The sequence below is a fragment of the Schistocerca piceifrons genome, chromosome X (genome assembly GCF_021461385.2).
Source record: "Schistocerca piceifrons isolate TAMUIC-IGC-003096 chromosome X, iqSchPice1.1, whole genome shotgun sequence".
In the NCBI taxonomy this organism is placed as follows: Eukaryota; Metazoa; Arthropoda; class Insecta; order Orthoptera; family Acrididae; genus Schistocerca; species Schistocerca piceifrons.
This window is the reverse complement of record NC_060149.1, coordinates 140,355,623-140,378,726: the sequence shown is the minus strand read 5'-3', so window position 1 is coordinate 140,378,726 and position 23,104 is coordinate 140,355,623. Positions and strand designations below refer to the sequence as shown.

Here is a 23,104-nt window from a genome sequence, read left to right as displayed (position 1 = left end):
AAAGTTTATGTAATTGCTTAATCGGGATCAGCATAACTTTATATCCACATACTTTAGTAATCTTTTCCTTCAGTACTACTGCAAAGTTCTGATCAGCTATCTTTTCAATTCTGTTAAGCATTTCAAATGATTTAACATAATTTACTATACCCGCATCAAGTTCTTTCTAACTGAGTTTAAACTGGTTGCTAAAAAACATCCAGATACTTTGCCCACTTGTCAAGCTTCAGTATTTCACAAAATTATGATAATTTTTTCCAAACAAATTTGTTGTACAAATTTGGATTTTACATAACTTCCTGTATTTAATGTTGAAAATTCACTTGCTGAATGACTCAAGTAACTGATTTTTACCTTTCACAGATACAAAATTGTCTTTTAAAGTAAGAAAATCAATTATCTTTCCATCAAAATTGTCAGCTGCAACTACATCACCATGTAAGCTAACTAAATTTTCCTTTGTACGAATTACATTGGAATTTTCAGCATTATCTACAGTGTCACTTTAGCTTTCAATTCAGTTACTTTTAGATCACCCTGAACATTATATTACATGTTTATGATTTTTCCTTTGAGATTTGAATTTACAGTTGAGAACCAACCTTTCAGTTCATCTTGAAAAGCACTTACCTGGCAACTCAGCTCTTCTCTGTACACCAAAAGTTATTACTATACAAAAATTTTATATCATTAAAGCTTTAAAACATTTGTTTCCCTAACTCACTTTTTACATCATTTAAAGCTTTCAGAAATATGGTTTCTCAAATCATTTACTAAACTGTCATAGCTTCCAGGAATTAGATTGTTTGTTTCAGTAACTTCTGTACCTAAATTACCAAAACTTTCAGAAATATTATTGTATTTTTCAGAAATTTGATTGTTTGTTTCAGTCATTTGTTTGACTAAAGTGTAACTATTTTACCTAAAACACTTATAACTGTTGTCATTTTTCTCATAAAGTGTCCTGACAATGGTTTGATTTTCTGAATGTACAGAATTTTCTAAATTCTTATTTAGAAGTTCTAGTCGTGCATTATGTTCATCAAAAATGTCATGAACCTGAGTTCTCTTCTCTTTCTTAAGTGCCATTTTGAAAATTGTACCGATAATATGTGTTAGCAAAATTACTTCACACAAAATAAATAAATAAACAAATATCACAAGTAATGTTTTCTGTCATTATTTTTTGCTCTAAGGATACAATTAAAGAAGTAAGCCATACATATATACTTAAATTCTGGTGCTGTGTGTCTATTATATCCTCTATATTATCCAATCTTTAAGTTCACAAGTCTTTTCATTTTGTTTCCATTTTGCTAGCTTTTGCATCCCTCATAAATTTTAATTTTAATCTGAAAAATAAGTCTGATTAATATTTTGTGATGTAATGTTATGCAGAATAACACAGCCTAGTGCAATGAGATTCTTCAGTGCTCAATGTTCAATGATTTGTCTACAAACAGACTTTGATCATTTATTTCAAGTGAGTTGCATCAAATCTCTTATCCACAACTAAAGTTATAAAATATTACTTATCTCTTATTTCGTTCATGGCCTTGTTGTCTTCTGTGCGATATGATGCTGATCTCAGATCCTATATCTGATATTAAAAACATTAATGATGAAAGGATTGTGTTGTTTAGATGGCTTCCAATCATTATTCAATGAAATAAAGTCTCTAAATTTTGAAAACAACTATATTCAGTAATATCTGCACACACTGAATTATTAACAAAAGATATTTCTGTCTTTAGCAGTATTACAAAAATAAATTATTTCTATTTACAATCACTCTTCTGTCAAGATGATCAATTTCACCTCATGTGCCAAGATTATGCGCAATGAAAAACAGAGATATAATATAAAATCAAAAAGTTCACAATCTGTAAGCTGCCAATCCATACTGTTCATCAATTTGCACTTGAAATTACTTGCTGTAGTCTCTCTGGTTGGAAAATTAGGCATTGGACGTTTACAAGTATCCAGTTTTGAACTGCAAATTTGCTCCCAAGGAACATGCACAGGTAATTAAAGTTCTGACTGTGAGCCTACGATGCCTGGACTATTTTCTCACACTGTTCTATAATTCATTTCCTTCCAATAGATCTAATAATAATGGAGAGGTTGCAATATGTAAACAGTTTTGTATAACACACTTTAAATTCAGTTAATACATTCCTATTGGTTCTGATCACATTCACACTAAAATTACAGTTTCTCAACTATCACAAATTCATATGAATTTACTGTTACCACTTTCCCACTTTATAATAGCCTTTTAGTTGCATAACAATTCCACTGATACAAAATTAATCCTGAGCTTAAAAATTATTATTTGACCATAAACACTTCTTTCGCACATATATGCATCATACTTGCATGCTCCCTATTTATGGATTAGCAGACATTGGTAGAAGTCATTTGGCTTTGGGCCACAAGTATTTTGTTTCTGGCTACTGCCAACCTCAGTGCTCCAATACAGAATGCTGCATACAGTATGTAGATAATGCACAGTGATTGTTGTATAAGTTTCATTGCATCACAAATAAATACCATTCGTGATGAGTGATGAACTGCTTCCTGGCCCATCCACTCCTTGGAGGATAAGTGGTAGCACAAGATGGAGTGGGGCCAGAAAAATTATTAACAGTGTCGGTGAATGCTGTGAGCAAATGAACCAAAATAAAGAGTTGCTCCAGTCCATGTCACAACTAATGTAAGAAGCTGTGACCTACACAGGGGTAAGCTATAGCATATTCATAGTATTCAAAAATTTTGCAAAGATAATCCTGGGAAATTACCAGGTACTCCCAGAAAAAGAGGTATATACCAATTCAATTCAGTTCTGATTACAGTTTGACAGTGCTCTGAAACTAGCTTCCACTTTAAATTAGTTTAAAAGGTTGATTAAGTTCATGTGTGTAAAGAATGAGGAAATACTGGTACTGATACTGTTTCCATAACAAATACAGGTCCCCAGCAGAGGGACCGACTTTTTTGAACTTCTGTATATATGCAGTTGTGCAGGTTATGTCTCTGGGTATTGTATTACACCTTATAATCATTACATCAATAACCTCTAATTTGCAAGTAACAAAAACAAACCTGTGATCCACTGGCAGACTACAGCTGCAATAACAAGTGTAACTTCAAAGATCTCACCATAGCTTAGTTTAAGACTAATATTCTAAGACTGGTGGATACGAATCCTGCTGCAAGCAATTTCTGTTATAGACTCTCATTATTTTTATTCAGTTAATTTTAGCAGCTTGATGTGACACACAACCATACATATTGTTTCAAAAAATTTATCCCAGCCCAGGGGATCATCCTAATTAATTGCATCTATACATTCTGAACAGAATGCAGTCCTAGTTACTGACATAATTTTTTCATTTTTGTGTCATTTAGGCTAAAATTGATTGGAAAAATCCAGAGGAATGATTTTGAAAGGTGTGTCACAATAAAAATGACAGTGCAAAAAAATTTTCCCAGTCTGTGGAGACTTTGGCTACTACATGATGAAAATATCAGCTGGACTTGGGGCATTACATATCTAAGGAACATTTTGTTGTCGATGGGATTTACTTGAAAAAACATGTAAAATAAAAGGATGTTATTGTTAGAGTGTAGAGACATTATAGACTGGTGGTCACATTTCATTGTAGAAATGAAACATATTATGGAAGCAGGAGTGAAATATTTTATCTGGATGATGCATGGATTGACTATACTAATAATAATAATGTCATGTGACTAGGGCCTCCCACCGGGGAGACCGTTCGCCGGGTGCAAGTCTTTCGATTTGATGCCACTTCGGCAACTTGGATGAAATGATGATGATTAGGACAACACAACACCCAGTCCCTGAGCGGAGAAAATCTCTGACCCAGCCAGGAATCGAACCCGGGCCCTTATGATTTACATTCTGTCGTGCTGACCACTCAGCTACCAGGGGCAGAGATGGCAGTTGGGAAACATTGGCAAAAGGATAATGTTACCAGCATTGTGGAATGAGGATCCCCTGCTAAAAGACTTATAGTTGTAAATGTTGGTTCTAAGCAGGAGTTTGTCAAAAAAGCAAACTAAAATTCTAGACAAAGTCATCCACAGGTGACTACCATGGTCAGATAAACACATAAAACTTGGAGAGATGGTTTATGAATATACTTCTCACAAATCTTCCACTGGATTCAGTAGCTGTTATAGATCATGCTCCATACCACAACAAACAGGTAGACAAACCACCCATGTGGTACAACACAAAAGCAAGGATGTTGTAATCATTGCAGAAAAGGGAATGTTGAGTGTAATGACAGCATGAGAGAGCAGGCCTGTTCTCTTTAATTCAAGAAAACAAACCTGTGAAGAAGTCATATGTCATCAACAAAATGACAAAAGAAAAGGCCACATGGTTGACCACTTGCCTCCATATAATTGTGACTTACATGCAATGGAGCTAGTATGGGCAAAAGTTAACAGACTGCTTAGGGAGCAAAATATTTCTGATGATATGACAAACAAAAATTTGTGTAAGGTTGCCAGTGAATCCCTTCTGACAGTAACTGCTGAAGACTTGCAAGCATACTGCATGAATGTCCAGCAACTGGAAAAAGATTATTAGAGGTGTGACAATGTTGTAGAGCTCATGACAGACCAATTCAGTACGGATTCTGCCAAATTGGATGGTAGCAATCTTAACAGCAACTCTTGCACAGATAAAGAATACAATAAGACAGATTTGAGTGTTTTTATAGTTACTATATGCTTTATAATTATTTTATATATTATAATTATATGTGGCATATGTTAATAAATGTTCAAAATTTTCATCACTTTTTGTTATTGCTTGAATGTAACTTGTATTTCTGGCTCTCTTAATTTCGAATTATCTATGAGAGACATGGAATTGTAGCAACAAGCACCTTTTTTTCACATGATATTATCATTTACATTATCACAAATCTTGTAGGCATTTGTTATGCCCCTGTCTGATTCTCTGTTTTTATTTTTGTGGGTGGTACAGCCATGGTAATACATAGTAGTTACTATGGCAGCCAACAGATGGCCCTATCAGTGCCTCTTGTAACATAAATTTATTTGTGATAGCAAGTACATTGCCAGCACTGTGTTACATAGTCTTGGCTTGTTCTCCTTGCATGTCCCATGCCCCACAACAGCCTATGTACTGAGATTTGGTGGATGGAGCTTGCTTCATCTGCTCCCCACATTCCCTGCAGAATCCATTCTCCTTGTTGTGAGCAGTAATATGTACATGGTACAGTGACTAATTTGGCATGATGCTTGAGACACAGTTGCAGCAGCCTGCCCTGTAATCTTTGTTCAGCTCTCTGATTACACTGGTAAGACATTTTGGATCTGAAGAGCTATGGTACTCCTTTTTTTTCAGAATCACTGATCACTCTCTCCGTAGAAGAATTTAGCTCTTTGAATGAATGGGAAAACGAAGCAGAAATTTTCCCTAAGAAGTTTTAAATTTGCAGCTGTTGGTCTGTGACATGTCATTTCTGATCCTACAGTTTCAGGTTTTGACAGCAGTAAATTACCATAATCGAATTTTGGTTTGAGAAGTTGTCTTATGTACATTAAGTGTTGTATGAGAAACGACTGTATTTTTGGACATTAGCTTAGCTGTCATTCACTTTAGAGTAGACAAAAAGTGAACATTTTGTGCTGGATGTAATCAGTCCCTGTGACTGTTGGGATGCTCAGCCTTCTAGGTATATCACTTAGCAGTGTTTGACTTTTTTCAAGCTTTTCAAGGTACACTGAATTCTGATCTTGAAACCAATGGATGGGGATAAATGTCATAATGTTTCCCATTTTCTTTGAAAATAATATCAGAAATATAACACAAAATGTCTGTCCAAAGTGCTGCACATTGCAGAGAAGTTCTATGAGTGGTAGAAGTTCAGAAACTGTGAGACTTCTCCTTGACTGAGGCTAAAGAAAAATCAGTTCATAATCACACTTTGGATCAGCTAATGGATGTAAATATTAAACATTGTCAAGAGGTGATATCAGGTCAGTTGTGTACACTCCTCAGAAACAGAGATCATTTTCTAATGTTCTTAAAAATACAGAATGGTGATGATATTGTTTGATGTTTATCAGATACTAGAGGTCAACAAATGTTGTTACCCACAGTGTTCAACAGAGTCATATATTATCTGCAGAATATTATGCTGAAAATACAATTATGTCTTGTTTCATGACTTGGAGCTCTATTAGCATTTCAGATTTCCATACATGACTGTAGTGATCTAATACAGATAAATGTGGCTTTTCAGTTGCAAACTTGTGATAGATTGTGAAGCTGATAGCCTGGACTTATTCAAAGAAACCCACTTGGCAATGTTTGTTAAAATAAATCACATTGTTGCCCCAGAGACTGAACTATTTGATTGCACATATCTGTTTTATTCTCATGCTTCTGAATTAATAATGCAATGTTTTCCTGATATTTTACATTTATTGCAGTGAATCAGTTTGGACACTGAAGTGGTGACTATTGAGGTTATATTCCTTCCAGTCTAGTGGTCAGTGCAGGAGTCTATGTAAAACCAATAAGATTGCTTAAGTGTTCTCAGCAGCAATGTATTTAACTTTGGCTAATGGGTCTAAACTAGATTGGTTGCTACTAAAATTTATTTCACAAGTGTTGAGGACAAGAAGTTGGTCAAGATCAATTTTTTTAAATGCCAGAGGCAGAGTTATGCCATGTACCTAAACCACACATATTGCACATCACCTGCATCTTGTGAATGATGGTGCACCACATTGAGGAAAGGGGAATTTCCTCCTGTTTTGTACTGTCACTCATGATGAATGGCATACTATTCAACATGTATGTTTCCTTACATAGATTTGTTAGGCTGTCATTTTGTAATTTTGTAGTGATTTGCTGTTAACTATCATTGAATCATCCAACATTCACTTACAGTTTAATATAATTCTTTGAGTTAAAGGGAATATATGTATGCTTACTATCTGCGAAGCTGAATTGTTTATTTCATTATAACTCATATTGATACCCACAAATATTTATGGACTATTTCATCGGTTCTTGGAAGAAGATAGACATTGTGGAGCATTAATACTGTGCATTCAAGTTTTTATGTGATAACCACAAAGATTACTTTCCTGCTCAAATTTATGAAACCAATTTTAAGTAAATAAAAATGTCTGAAGCTGAAGTATTTCATTTATAGCTAGTTTTCACTCAAGAAACAGCATTCTTAACAAAGTTATAAAATGAAGTTGCAGATTAACGTGAGTCTAGGACCAAAGTATTTGCCAGCAGTCAAGTACCAATAAATTCTTTCACTTTCTGTCACATTTGTATGACAACAAGCAGATCACTACTCTCCTCATTTCAGCTGTGAGTATAGGCTTATTGCAGCGTTTCTTCCCAACAAAGACATTGGAACTATACATAATGAAGTTACACAAAATTGGATAGCAGATATTTCATTTTCCTATATTCTGACCACCACTGTAAATGAGATTACTCTATCTGCTGAGGACATGTTTGAAACCATGAAAAAATGCTTACTAATGTATGTAGAAAATAACTATCCCAGCTGACAAATATTGCTGTAGAGATAGGTATTTTACAAATCTTGTTCTGAGTGTAAAACTTCTGTTTGTTTTTCAGGTTCAGAAAACTAGTTAATGTTGATGGTGTGACACACATATTAGAAGAAATTAAAGATTATATGAAGAGGATAAGTTGTGAGATAGTCATCCTTGATATACAAGAATTTCCCCCTGGCTTTGACGAGCATGCTAGCAATCATCACCAGTTTGTTTCATTGGTACATTCAGTACTTGGTGAATTTGTATTACCATTCAGCAATATAAGCTACAATTCTACTCTAGCTGAAGTTTGGGAAACTGGCCGGAACCTAATTGTTGCATACAACCATCCTGAGACTGTAAAAGGTAAGAGAACATTATTAATACCTCTCGGTGGAATTTATTCCACAGTTGAATCCTAGGCTAACAATGTAGCATGATACATTTACATAAAATATATTAGCAATAAAGAACACAGAAGTTTTTTGACTCATCAGTAGTAAGAGGATGCTATACTCATATCTTTGTCTATAAATACCTTTACCAAATTACTCACATGCTTATCAAGAAAACCCTATGGGCAAAACCCTATGGACAACCAGTGGTGTTAATCTTCATGATGGAAGCCACATAAGTAATTTTATATAGGATAGCCTTTGCCTGCTTTACAGCATGTAATTTTCAGGGTGTGCTTTTTATTGATTTATCATTTCATGGAACCATTTTTTACTGCCAACAACAAGGATATTGTTTCCATCACTCTCAGCTACACTACACATTCATTCTTCTCACCAGGTGTTAGCAGGGCAACATCAAAAACTTTTCAGTATCAGGTACTGACACTAGCCTCTGTATGTGAGCCACAATGGAAGTTCTCTCAAATAGTTCATAAGAATATCTTAGGATTGGTTTGAACATATAACCCTCAGAGTGCAATGATTTCTCTCAGAAAAATCCAAAAAATTCCAGAACAATGAGTGTATTAAGGGTGTCCTGATTTTTTTCACTCCTCAGTACTTTTCTTTACAAGGGAGCTGGGCAAATGTAAATCACACAAAATCTCTCTTACAAAATGTGTGAACACGTGAGTTCCAATAATCATGAACTGTTCAGAATCACTCAGTTTTTTTCCTTGATTCATTCTGATAGACAACATCTATGATGCTGATGAATTCCGCATGCATTTCCACCAACCATTATCACAAGCCTGGTATTAAGCAGGGAATATTCAGTGAGATATGAAAACATTTGGCAATACCATGTCTGTGAATTCATTTATAACTAGTTAGTGCACATCACATATTGTTCTGTTATCAACAACACCACACATTGCGGGTTTTATCATCATATGCAGCCTATCTTGTTACCAAACAACACACAAACATACTGCATACAGCACCTAATCAACAGAGCCAGTGATAAACCATTGGATAAATATGCAAAGCATCATGAACTCAACATTATCAAACAAATATCTGCAGTAAATGGCTATGATGACAGATGTATTGACAACTTCATACAGAAAAGAAAGGAATAATAAATGAACTGCTACCCAGAAAATGAAAATGAAACTTACTGTTTATATACCATTCACAAACAAAGTCTCCTTTAGAATAGCAAATATTTTCAGACTGCGCAGAGTTAACATCACTTTCAAAACACACAAAAAAACTGCAACATGCTATGACACAACATGACCACATAGACAGATAAACAGATACTATTTGGCATTTACTATACAGTATGAAGTACATGCAAAGGCCAAACTGGGAGACCATTAAAAAAAGAAAAACAAGATCAATGAACACATAAATGCCAGCAAACAAACAATTAGCAAAAGCCACCCAAATCAAGGGCACTCACTATCCATTCCAGGACAATGTCAATAATCTTTATGTAGTAAATAAAATGGACAAGAGATATGAAACGGACTTGCATTAAGAACTAGGAATTTTCATTCATGGTGCAGTACACAGTAATGGGCTGCTAAATAACAACCTAGAAACTAAAATTATAAATTTCTTCAAAAATTTCTCCAATTTTGAATGCTAGTTTTGTTAATATAAACAGTTACCAGTAACTGAAAAAAATACATTGTCTTGATATTATTATACGACCAAGAAATGCCATATAATCATACCCCTCAATATGCACCATTAGATAAATATCCTTATATAAAAAAGAGTGTAGTTTCATTGTTCGTGGTAACTTATCATTTGAAATAATGTATATCTTAGCAGTTAAGAGTCTTTGGACTGCAAAAATCTGAATGTGAAAGAGCTAAGTGATAATGATGTATTTCTTACTGTGCTCTGTCTGCCACACAAATCTCCTGCAAAAATGTCAGTAAATAAGTTAATGAAATGATTTAATCACACACTTCATTTATGGTATACACTTAAATAAATCAAAATTTTAAAGGTTATGCTAATTCAAACCCTCTGTCTTAATAAATAAAACATATCAGAACCATTTAAAACACCTGTATACAATAGAAAATATGAACACCAATTTGCCTGTGTCCTAGTGTCAAGCAGGTAAAGCTTGCGCTAAGGAACATATCCAATGAGAGTGGGGACTAGTGTTATGCGCAAGAATCTTGCGCAAAATTAAAGGCTAGGATACATACTGACAAAAATGAACAAAATGTTGTAGAAAATCAAAACCATACGTCATCATAAATAAAAAACATAACAGAATAATTTAAACCACACATACACATTGAAAACTGCAAACAACAATCATCAAAAATACATAAAATCCCAACAAGACAGGAAAGGAGTATCTCACCAGCATCAACAGACAAGAAAACTAGCTTCTAATCAGCCAAACTATATTAAGTTAGAGCAAGGAGGAGTTTGAAACTATCCAAAAAATTTTGTTTCTAAGCTGCACCTGTTCGTTAAGAATAAATCCATCTTTTTGATGTTTAAAAATTTCTAATTCCTCAACCTGTTAGAGTCTGAAACTCAGTGTGTCATCTTTACAATGAGTAGCAATCTGTCCTTTTCCTAAGTTACACATTCCTTAACACTAATCTTAAAAATAGCTTTTGTACAGAAAAGAAACTACATATAAACTATGAACCTAATACACAGAACAGACAAAACTCAAACAATATGATTAGTCAAGAATATATAAAATTAAATGCAAGGACTGTGACATGTATATCAGACATACTGGACAAATATTTAACACAAAATACAGAAAACAAAAATAGAACTAAGCAGTAATCTTTAAGTTTTTCAGAGAGTGAAAAAAAGGTGAACTATATTAACATTATGAAGGAGAGAAAGATTTACACACATTAGATGGAAAATCTAGGTACAGTTTAAATGAAAAAAACCAAACTTCAAAATATAAGAAATATATGTCTAACTTTGACAAAGTTCTTCTCACTACATAGGTAATTCAGAACAAAATATTACATAAAAATTGCCTTTCATAAAAGATAATCACAGACTATATCTCTGAAACAAAAATAGATCAATAATGTGGCAGTTGCACAGTAATATCATAAACATGACATAGGAAAGTGGTTTCATAGTTCATAAATAATATGATGAGACAGAACTGTAGGCCAATACTTACCTTTAGATGAAATATGTAGTGCTGCTGGCAGACACATATGAAAGTAAAAGTGATGACATTTTCCTAGCTTTCAGAACTCTTAGTTCATTCCTCAGTCAGAGGAGAGGGATAGAAAGGAGTTCACTTGGATCCCAGGGTGAGAGGTGCCAACTTCTTAATCCTCTGTATAGGTGGGTGCCTTTCTTACTGAGGACTAATTTAGCTGCTTTCTAAACCCATTTCTTCAAGGATGAAGGAATTAGTAGTTCTGAAAGCTAGTAAAAGTCATCATTTTCATTTTTGTGTGGGTCTATTGGCAGCACTAAGCATTTTGCCTTCTGAAGGTAAGTGATGGCTCACATTTCTATCTCTTAATTTACTAGTTCTCTCTGTTACTTTCCTTTGATACTATTTATGTGTACACTGATGAGCCAAAACATCATGACCACTACACAGTGTGAGATTGTAGGTATGAATTGAATTGAATTGAATTGAATTGAATTTTATTTGATCCTGTAAGATTACATTGTGTACAGTAAATGTACATGTAATATAGGACATGTCAAAGTAGTAACATTCATTATTTTTCTACCCTTTTAGCTTACATTTTTACATCATTGATAATGAATAACAATATATACAAATTTTATGGCATAAGTATTCTGCAGCACTGTAAAACTCTTTTTCAGTGAGATAGTCTTTAAGTTTCTTTGGAAAGTGATTGTCAAGTACACTATTTGCAGGTTTTTAGGCAGACTTCGTAGTAGTCTGATAACACAGTACTGGGGTCCCTTTTCTAGCATTGCCAGTCAGTGAGGTATGCTTCGTACTTCATTCTTCCTTCTTGTATTGTGTGTGTGTGTGTACACTAGCATTTGTAATCCAGTCCTCACTACCTTTTGTGATATACATTATTGTTTTGTATGTACACAATGATGAAAAAGTCAAGATACCTAACTTCCTGAAACAGTTTCTGCATGTTTCAGAGGTCTTTCTTATTAAAATGGTCCTAATTGGTTATATATATATATATATATATATATATATATATATATATATATATATATATATATATATATATATATATATATATAGAGGGAAACATTCCACATGGGAAAAATTACATATAAAAATAAAGATGAGGTGACTTACCGAACGAAAGCGCTGGCAGGTCGATAGACACACAAACAAACACAAACATACACACAAAATTCTAGCTTTCGCAACCAACGGTTGCCTCATCAGGAAAGAGGGAAGGAGAGGGAAAGATGAAAGGATGTGGGTTTTAAGGGAGAGGGTAAGGAGTCATTCCAATCCCGGGAGCGGAAAGACTTACCTTAGGGGGAAAAAAGGACAGGTATACACTCGCACACACACACATATCCATCAACACATACAGACACCAGAGGCTAGTTCACGTGACTAGGCAACACATTTACGTCAACTGGGAGTCCAATCTCCTCGACCATGTGCCCACTATACTCTTAACTGATGATGTCTGATGGTGTCTGTATGTGTGGATGGATGTGTGTGTGTGTGCAAGTGTATACCTGTCCTTTTTTCCCCCTAAGGTAAGTCTTTCCGCTCCCGGGATTGGAATGACTCCTTACCCTCTCCCTTAAAACCCACATCCTTTCATCTTTCCCTCTCCTTCCCTCTTTCCTGATGAGGCAACCGTTGGTTGCGAAAGCTAGAATTTTGTGTGTATGTTTGTGTTTGTTTGTGTGTCTATCGACCTGCCAGTGCTTTCGTTCGGTAAGTCACCTCATCTTTATTTTATATATATATATGAACACTCATTTTGTCTCTCGTTTGTTTGAATTTCCCCACACAGTCAGTCCATACTGTAAGTATGGTTTGAAAAGTCCATGATACACTGTACACAGAAGGTTCTTGTCTGAATATTGTGATAGCTGCATCATTAAGAATATGACAGAGCTCAGTTTCTTACAGACATTACTAATACGTTTTTTCCATTTCAGTTCATTATCCACAAGAATACCTAAGAATCTAGCAGATCCTACTTCTTCTAGCCTTGTACCATCAACCTCTAAATCCATGTGGCATGGTAAGGAAAGCACATAAGTGGAGCAGAGACAAAAGGGGAATCATGACACCGGATGCAAATGGGGAAATCCACAGGTAACTTTGAGATAGGGCAGACCGTTGTGGTCCAGTGTCTGCAAATGAGAATCTGGAAACAGTGAAACTGGTTGGCTGCTTGTACACTACTACTGTTAGGATCTATGCAAACTGGTTGAAGGACAGTGAGGTAGAGAGTAACTGACAAAGTGTTGGTCATTGGTTCCTTGTCACTGAACTCAGAGCTTGGAGGCTCTGTGACTCTGTAAAGGTTGGACGGGTAACAGTCAGTGGCACATGTGATCAGAGAATACAGTGCAAGTGCAGGCACGAACATTTTGGAGCACACTATTCAGCGCATGTTGTCGAATGTGGGATTCCATAGCCGGCAATTGCTACTTGTTTCCACATTGAACTAATGACATCATCAGTTAAGAGTATAGTGGGCACATGGTTGAGGAGATTGGACTCCCAGTTGACGTAAATGTGTTGCCTAGTCACATGAACTAGCCTCTGGCTACATTGCTGTCTAGACAAACTGCTGCTCCAAACATACGTAGACTGCACCACGGACATGGGCTGGCTAGGGCAGTGTTACATCAGAGGGGGGGGGGGGGGGGGGGGGCTGGTGGACATTCACCTGGACTTCTGTGGCACATGTAGTAGTAATAAAAGGCACTGTGGCAGCTGTGGGCTATGGAAATATTATTATGGACCATCTGCATCTTTTTTTACTCAACAAGTTTCTTGGTGGTGATGGCATCTTTTGACAGGATAACTGTCCTGCCACAGTACCAGAATCATGGTACAATGGTTTGAAGAGCAAGGGAAAAAAACTCATGTTTGTCTTGGCCACCAAATTTGCCTGATCTTAGCATCACCAGACACCAGCAGGCGCCTTAATCTATTGGAATAACGTGGCCTCTGCATAGATCTCTGGTGTCATGTTGTTGTTGTTGTGGTCTTCAGTCCTGAGGCTGGTTTCATGAAGCTCTCCATGCTACTATATCCTGTGCAAGATTCTTCATCTCCCAGTACCTACTGCAGCCTACATCCTTCTGAATCTTAGTGTATTCACCTCTTGGTCTCCCTCTATGATTTTTACCCTCCATGCTGCCCTCCAGTACCAAATTGGTGATCCCTTGATGCCTCAGAACATGTCCTACCAACCGATCCCTTCTTCTAGTCAAGTTGTGCCACAAACTCCTCTTCTCCCCAATTCTATTCAATACCTCCTCATTAGTTATGTGATCTACCCATCTAATCTTCAGCATTCTTCTGTAGCACCACATTGCAAAAGCTTCCATTCTCTTCTTGTCTAAACTATTGATCATCCATGTTTCACTTCCATACATGGCTACACTCCATACAAATACTTTCAGAAACAACTTCCTGTCACTTAAATCATATGCCTCTGGAAACCCACCAAAACTTACAGAATCCATGTCATGCAGAACTGCTGCTGTTCTGCATTCAAAAGGTGAACTGACATGCTGTTTAATAGATGGTCAAAAAGTTTTGCCTCATCAGTGCATGTGTATTTATGTTAGCTTGATTTTATACAGGTACTGCTCAAAAATAAGCCATGCTCAGAATGAGTAGTGGAAAATTAAAATAACACAAAAAATTCTGTCAAAATTCACATTGTATCAAATTTACATTTCATATAATTTATTGAAATTGTGCAACACTACAGATAAAAAAAAATTTCCACTTTGTTTCCCTAAAGAACTTCAGAACGTAGACACAATTGTTCCTCAAATAGTCATAAAATTAATTCGAAGCCCAAAACTTTATCCAGCTAAGCAAGTAATCCATTTCTAATGACAGAAGCTATAATGAGACAATAAAATCTAGCTTGTTCTCTCTTTTTCTGTGTTGGTGTAGTTCTCTACTTTATAATTTACACCACACCTATCTTTTTTGTTCAATCCTGTTTTTCTTTTTATTTGAATTGCAATACATGTGTAATGACTAAACTGAGTTTTACTTTTACTCTAAACCTTTATTCAGTGCTTAAATTTCAAAAGTTTAACCACTTGACACCATTTGTCTTCCTCATTTCACCTTTCTTCCAAAGATATTCTCTGTAGAAGTCAATATTATTATCAAAGAATGTCACTTTTAGCATTTTATTTCTTATGATGAGTCCTTCTAATCCTAGCTGCAGATCACTTATGTTTGTTCAGGCAACTTAGGGAAATGCAGCCGCATGATGTCTTTGACAACAATCAATACTGCGACAGGCAAACAACCAATTCTTTTCATGGCACAAATACAGTGAGATAGTTTTATATCAGGAAATTAAATTCCTTGGACAATGCACTCTTCTTCCATTTGTACCTTGAAAATGTCAGGAAGCTTCAAGGCACAATATGAAAAAGAGAAAACTACAAGAAATTATAAATTTCTCATACAGCGAATTCTTATCGCATTGGTACCATAAAAATGATGGTTGTGCACCTGTCACAATATCAACAGTTGTCAGGCATGTCACCTGGCTGATTCCCACATATTGTTTGAACATTTTCTACACCAGAACAAATTAAAGTTTCATACTTCCACTCTTCTTCGCCATGTCTTCACTCTTTTTTTCTTTTTTCTTATAACTTACTTGATAGTTCCAAAAGAAGCAATTCATAGTTATTATATATTGAGATTCAGAATCTAAATGTATCTTCAGCTGTATCACAGCCTTTGATTCTTTTTGGTAAGTATGGAGTTTCTGCTTCCTGCTTTTATAATGCAAAGTGAAATTTTGGAGGAATAATCATCTAAGTATACAACAACTACACTTTCTTTTTACAGAATTTGACTGGTTATGGCCACCTATTACTCACAAGTGGTTGGAAAGTAATTCACCTCAAGATGTAAAGGAATTCTTGCAAGAATGCATTGACAATGCAAGGATATCAAATGAAACCACCTTTTGGGTTGCTTCAGCTTTTCTCAAACCTAGTCCCATAGACTTTATGTTTGGTGGTGCAAAAAGCCTACGTGAGCTTGCAGACAAGTTAAATCAAAACCTTACAAGGTGGTTTATGGATGAGTGGTGGGAATTTGCTAATATTGTTAGCACTGATTTTTTTCTGGGCAATACAATAATTGATACTGCTGTAAAATCTTGCCTTGACAAAGCAAATAATTTAACTCAGTCTCGCTTAGATATTAGAAATAAATGAAACCTCAAATGATTATCTGCTTCATTGTCAATATATGAAGACATGCTAGACAAGAAGTCAAGAAGACAAGTGCTGTTAATAGAATATTTGTTGTAGTTGAAGTGATGTAAAAATATGCATACTTGGTGTGAGATGTACACAATGGTGGACAGCAGGAGATGTCTGTGGTTTATTGTGATTTTTTCTGTAACCAATTGTAAATAGCGGAATAATATTTGACTAATTAACAAAACATGTAATAAAATATTCTTGGTGCATATTGGAGTTTTATTTTTTCCAGTATAAACCTTGTATTCACATTTTCAAAATGGTCAAAAAGTGTCAAAATAATATTTTAAGAGGTCTAAATTGCTAAAACATGTACAAAAATCTAACAAATAAATTAATTATATGAACAAGAGGTGTTTCACATCAGTTTATAATGTTTCCACAACATGAGATGTGTTCAAAAAAGATACAGTGGAAAATATTTCCTAAATAAATGCTTTTATATACACAAAATTTGTGTGTTATAACACTGAAGATCTTTTGAAAAATAACTATGAAACTTTTACATGGCTGCAGTAAAGTCATAATGTTCAGTATTTGCAAATTCTGTTCACTGCTGAGATGCAGATTCTACCAGTTTTATTTTAAGTTTGTGGCTGACATTTTTTTAAATAATCTCTTTAGAAGAAACTGCAACAAATAGTTTTATTAATAATTTCATTGTCTTACAAAATATTTCTGTATCCACTTTTACTAGGACAGAATGTTTTGTGTTTTCATTTCACTCCTGACTGTAACTGGAGAAGTACATAAGGTACTATGAACTCATTATCAATAATGACTTGGTGTGTGTTAATAAATCAGGAACCAAGAAAATGTCCCAGATTCTTCAGAAATAGTAAAAAAAAAAGGTAACCCAGTATTAGAAGAGATATTGCACAGTAATGAAAAAGATACTGAATGTTCTTTTGGGAGGAACACACAAAATCCCCAACCTGTACACTGAGATTTAGATTCTCAGTATTTTCCTAAGTCACTTTAGGTAAGTGCTGGGAGGAGTGTTTCCAGCATCAGCCTTTAAGAACTATGAATGTGCTTCGTTCTGATGACCTTTATGTTCATGACTCTAAAAATTTCATCACTTTCTTAAATAAGTTGTCACAAAAATGTATGCTGTCACGAACTCTGTCACCTTTGAAACTTCCTGGCAGATTAAAACTGTGTGCCCGACCGAGACTCGAACTCGGGACCTTTGCCTTTCACGGGCAAGTGCTCTACCAACTGAGCTACCGAAGCACGACTCACACCCGGTACTTACAGCTTTACTTCTGCCAGTACCTTGTCTCCTACCTTCCCAACTTTACAGAAGCTCTCCTGTGAGGTTCGCAGGAGAGCTTCTGTAAAGTTGGGAAGGTAGGAGACGAATTACTGGCAGAAGTAAAGCTGTGAGTACCGGACGTGAGTCGTGCTTCGGTAGCTCAGTTGGTAGAGCACTTGCCCGTGAAAGGCAAAGGTCCCGAGTTCGAGTCTCGGTCAGGCACACAGTTTTAATCTGCCAGGAAGTTTCATATCAGCGCACACTCCGCTGCAGAGTGAAAATCTCATTCTGTCACCTTTATTAAATTTCTTAGTGCTGAAACACCTCACAGCAAATTGTAAAACAAAATAGGCCTCATTTTTCAACTACCTGGTAGCATCTTCTTCTGGGTTCTCAAATAGCAATTCTGCAAGCTGATCTCATTGCCACAATTATTAATTTCTCTTGAGGACATCCAGAAAACAAGTTGCATACCCATTGTCATACTCTTGTGTATCACCTGTAAAAGATGGTTGTCACAACATGTTTAATAAAGTGTATAAATTTTTGTGACTCAGTACTCTGCCATAAAGTGCCAGGCTATGGATCCAAAGTTCTCAGATTTGATTCCTAGTGAATCACAGGATATTTATGTTGCTTTTGACTTTCTTCTTGGGCAGTGTCACTAATGTGAAAAATTCAACTTGCTGTGTGGTTCAGAATTCACTTTAAATTATAGGTTTCCTTATAACTGGCTGGCCAAATCACTCCAAAACTCAGAGCTAGGCAACAGAATATCACCCTTACACCAACCACAACCTTTCTGACTCAGCATTCATTTGTCCATGATGGAAAAGGTTAATCCTCTGTTTCATTAATTCCCTATGCAGGTATGTGCAAATGTATCTTCCATTTAGAGATATATGACATCAGACCATGCAGCATTCCTTGACATTTTTTTTATTTAACCTAAATATTTTTTCATTAGTCCTTTTTCTGAATGAAGTAGCAGCTTGAGAATAATAATACTTTCCACTCCACTGTTAATAACAAATATGAAGTGTTCACCAGATTTTTGTATGCTTTTGTTTTAGTAAGCTGTACAATATCTTATAGTTTTATTTTATATCTTTACTTCTTAGCAACAACACTTATTGAACACAGTTTAGTAGTGTTGCGTGTGAGAAATCACATTAGAATGAAGTATTTTGATTTGATTTTATTGCAACATCTACACTTGACATTACTGCTGAAAATGTGATGATATGGACTGTTTGCAACAGCCAGATACTTAATGTCTGTGTTGCAGTTGGTCCTGAACACTTCAGACACATGTTGCAAATGTCCTGTCCAGTCACCTTGCATCTTCTATAGCTGTGTTCCCTTCACAGAAGATATCATATGGTCGTTGGTCCATTGATGATGCTCATATTTACATAAAAGAGGATTGCTGTGTTTTTGACAAGTAATGATTGCATAATTTTCAGGCATACCATAACATTTTTTATTAATTGCCAATATTAATTTCTCTTGAGGACATATTTCATCAGAAACACTGTGAATAACTGAAAAAGAATAAAACACACTCTTATACTATGCATATCTTTCCTCATACATCATTGCCATAAGGCTGATAACTGATTCAATAATATAATTGCAAGTATGAGCCTGTGCTATACATGTCTTTCACTGCATGCCACCAACATCACTTTGTCAGGCTGTTTTGGAGTATCTTTTCTATAAAATGTCAGAAGTCATAAACAGCAACCTCCCTTATAAGTCATCTTGTATCTATCTGAGCACCACATAACCACAGTGTTAGATTAGATACATATAAAAGGTTACACTGTAGCATCTTACTCATGCAGAACTAATATGGGAAGAGGAGGAGTTGTTACCTATATTAAGGCAGAACACAAGTTCCAAAACATTGAGACAACTAGATTTTGCAGTGATCAGTGCATAGAAATGTGTGCTTGTGAATTAATACTGAAAAATAGTTCACTTTTAATTAAGACTATATATAGATCCCCACTGGGAAAATTTGAACTGTTAACAAGGAATCTGGTTTCCTTACTGTACTATGTGTCAGATGGCATCAAGCAGCTAATAGTCTCGGGTGACTTAAATGCATATTTTCTGAAGGATTCTGATAGGCAAAATGAGCTATAAAACTTGTTTGGATTCCACAATTTGATCTCAGTAATTAACTTTCCAAACTGGGTGAATGAAGATAGTAGGACCCTAATTGATAACTTTTTTGTTGAAGCTCAAAGCAGAAATATAACTGTTTACCCAGTAACGAATGTTCTTGCTGATCATGATACCGATTCACTTAGGGTAAATAAGATAGTGGCTTACAGTATGGATAGTCCTCAGTGGAAAACAGTTGGAATGATTAATTACTCTACGACAAAAGTTTTTCAGAACAGTTTACAAGTGATGGCCTGGAACGAAATTTATAATGAACCAAGTGCTAACATAAAATTTAATATATTCCATGACAAATTTGTATTATTACTTGAAAACAGCTGTCTGCATAAACTAATCAGAAAGAACATTAAACAGCCATGTAAAAAAGCCTGGACCACTAGAAGGATTAAATTTAATTGTGAAAGAAAAATAGAAATGTATCTATTGATTGGAACAAGTAGTTTGTAGTTGCACCCTAAGACTCCTCAAATTTCTAAGAAAAGTTATTAAAAAATCAAAGAACATTACCATAATGTCAGAAAACAATAATTCTGACAACAGACTCAAGGCTATATGGAATGCAGTGAAACAAGACACAGGACAACCAGCCACAGAAAAAGATAACATGAACTGAAAGGAAGAGGTATAAATTGTGAGTCACAGGTAGTACATATCTTTAATAATTACTTCTTAAGTATGGCAGAATGTATAGCGGCAAACACTTCAAGAGAAAAATTACAGCAGGATGTTGAAACCACAACTCTCATAAAATTCAATCCTATGAATGTATCACAAACTTCTTCTGGTTTTGGTGGTGTTTTCGTTAGAGTATTACAGATTTGTTCCCATATAATTAGACCCACGGTATCTGAAATATGTAATGCATCAGAGGGGGGAAAAAAGAGGTCCCTTGTAAATGTTCAGCATGTAACCATGTTCACAAATTAATTTGTAATGTGAATGATAAGTGACTTGGTCCACACCATTACATGCAAAGTGGCCCATGGGGCATAATTAACTAAAGGCAATTTTCCAGAGAGACTAAATTGTGCCTTTGTCAAACCCCTCTCTAAGAAAGGTGAGATGGAAGTTCGGGTTGGTTACACCAAACAACACCATTTTAGCAGTAGTTCATTTATTCACCTAAACACATCAAAGGCTCACAAAGAACTGAACATGGCAGAACAGCACAAAGACAATGCTCAGAGTCCAAAGATAACCTTAGCTTAGTTCAAAGATGGATGCATCGATATTGGTGTTGATTTCATTGGCGCCACATAGCCCCCCCCCAACCGTCCCCCCCCCCCCCCTGCAGTGCGGAGTACTCTTGAGATTGAGAGGCCGGAAGGGGGGGGGGTTGTCTATGGTGTCGGCAGGAGTGGTCCGCAGGAGCTGGACCACAGTCAGCTCGACAGCGTCATCGGGGAGCTGTGTGGGTAGATGTCGTGAAGGAAGGTTCGGCCACCGAACCTGGAACTTGTTGAAGTGAGCCGGGCGTCATACTGGGCGTGCTGGTCATGCGGCGACAGGTAGGCCGAAGGTTTGTGGGTGGAACGGAGCGACGACGATGATGTCTCCAGTGGGCATGTCCAGGTCGACGTCAGGCGATAGGGATACACATTTCACCAGGTGACGGGGAATGGCGGAGGTTGTGTCATGAGCACTGGATGAAGAGAAACACTTGACGAACAGCGTATAATCATGCAGTATTATTGAGATGTCGTGGATTATGTCTGGGGGGACAGGCACAAACACCTTGAGTGAGGGCACGTTCAAGATGGGGGGGCGACGGTGGAGAGGTCGAAGGGACCGGCAAAGGGCCCGGCGGCAAGGGCGTGATCGTAGGTAAGCTCAACATGGGGAGCATGTGGTCACTCGATGGAGTGCGTAAGACCGGAGTAGAGGGCGAGGTCAGAGGAGAGCTCGACGAATGGAGCTGGAAGTCACTCGACTGAGTGTGTGAGTCTGACGTGGAGGGAGTAGGCAGAGCGTCGTGAGCCACGACAGTGAGTGGTGTGGTCATGGCCTGAAAGGGGGATCTTTGCAGCGTTGGCACACGACACAGGAGCGTCCCCATTGCTGGCAGTCCTTGTTGACATTTCTCCACACAAAAGCTCCACTATGAGGCAAGCGGACACACGAACACCAGGGTGGGCTAAGTTATGCAATGCGTTGAAGACAGCTTGATGGAGCGTGGTTGGGATGAGGGGGCGTAAGGTGCCCGTACTGTTGTCGTACTAGATCTCACCAGAAATGCCAGGGAAGGTGGTGTGGACGAAATGTAGTAAATAAGTAGAGTCTGAAATAAGATTTTGTGTTGCCTCGTTGGCGGGTTGGAGGTTAGCAAGTTCAGAGAGGTCTAACAGTGAATGAACAGCAACGGCTCATGAAAGGAAATCAGCAACTATATTGTCAGCACCCTTTATGTGTCTGACATGGGTGGTGAACTGAGATATGAAGTCCATGTATCTGAAGTGGCGAGGAGGCGGGTCAGCTGGTGGGTTTGTAATGGCCGCAGCCAGGGGTTTGTGGTCCGTTAAAACATAGAAAGGGCGTCCCTGAACATCAGTCTTAAAATGCTTAATCGCTTCGTAGACTGCAAGCAACTCCCTGTCAAACGCGGAATATTTTCATTGTGCATTAGTGGGCTTGCGCGAGAAGAACTGCAGAGGTGAAGTTTGGCCGTGGATTGTCTGGCTGAGGACAGCGCCAATGGCAGCATTGCTTGCGTCTGTGGTGATGAAGGTAGCGCGATGGTGCAGGCCTCGGCAAGAAGATTTTTGAGGGCAGTGAAAGAGTCATAGCAGGGGTCCATGGAACGGGCCGAGATCCAGAAGTGTTGGTGCCTGCCAAGGCGTCCATCAGTGGAGCCTGAATCTTGGCAGTCCGAGGTAGATGTTGGTGATAATAATTAACCATCCGCAGAAAGCGCCAGAGCTCTTTGAATGATGAAGGTCTGGGTAGGTTTAGTATTGTTTGTACTTTCTCAGGGGGCAGTGAAATGCTGTCGGTAGAGACCCGAAAACCAACAAAAGTGACAGCGCGTTGATGTAGCTGCAATTTGTCCTGCTTGGTCACAATGCCTGCTGCTGTGAGAGTCTTCATAACAGTTCGCACATGTCGAATGTTGTCCTCGATGGAGGAGCTGAACACAATAATGTCATCAAGATACGCAAAGCAGAATTTTAGGTAG

General features: G+C 36.9%; 1 protein-coding gene and 1 non-coding gene across 2 annotated transcripts in view; one reads left to right on the top strand and one right to left on the bottom strand.

Annotated features, from left to right (window-relative positions):
• The window catches only part of LOC124721575 (PI-PLC X domain-containing protein 1-like), an 86,606-nt gene extending 69,916 nt beyond the window's left edge, over nt 1-16,690 (top strand). The window contains exons 5-6 of the mRNA XM_047246617.1: nt 7,679-7,965; nt 16,060-16,690. Of these exons, the coding sequence (XP_047102573.1) occupies nt 7,679-7,965; nt 16,060-16,433 (661 nt within the window). The 3' untranslated portion in view covers nt 16,434-16,690. The remainder of the gene's footprint in view (nt 1-7,678; nt 7,966-16,059) is intronic.
• A 953-nt stretch (nt 16,691-17,643) lies between these two features.
• On the bottom strand, nt 17,644-17,718 carry Trnas-uga. The gene has a single exon. It is a non-coding gene; the product is annotated as a tRNA-Ser (tRNA).
• Nucleotides 17,719-23,104: the final 5,386 nt, after the last annotated feature.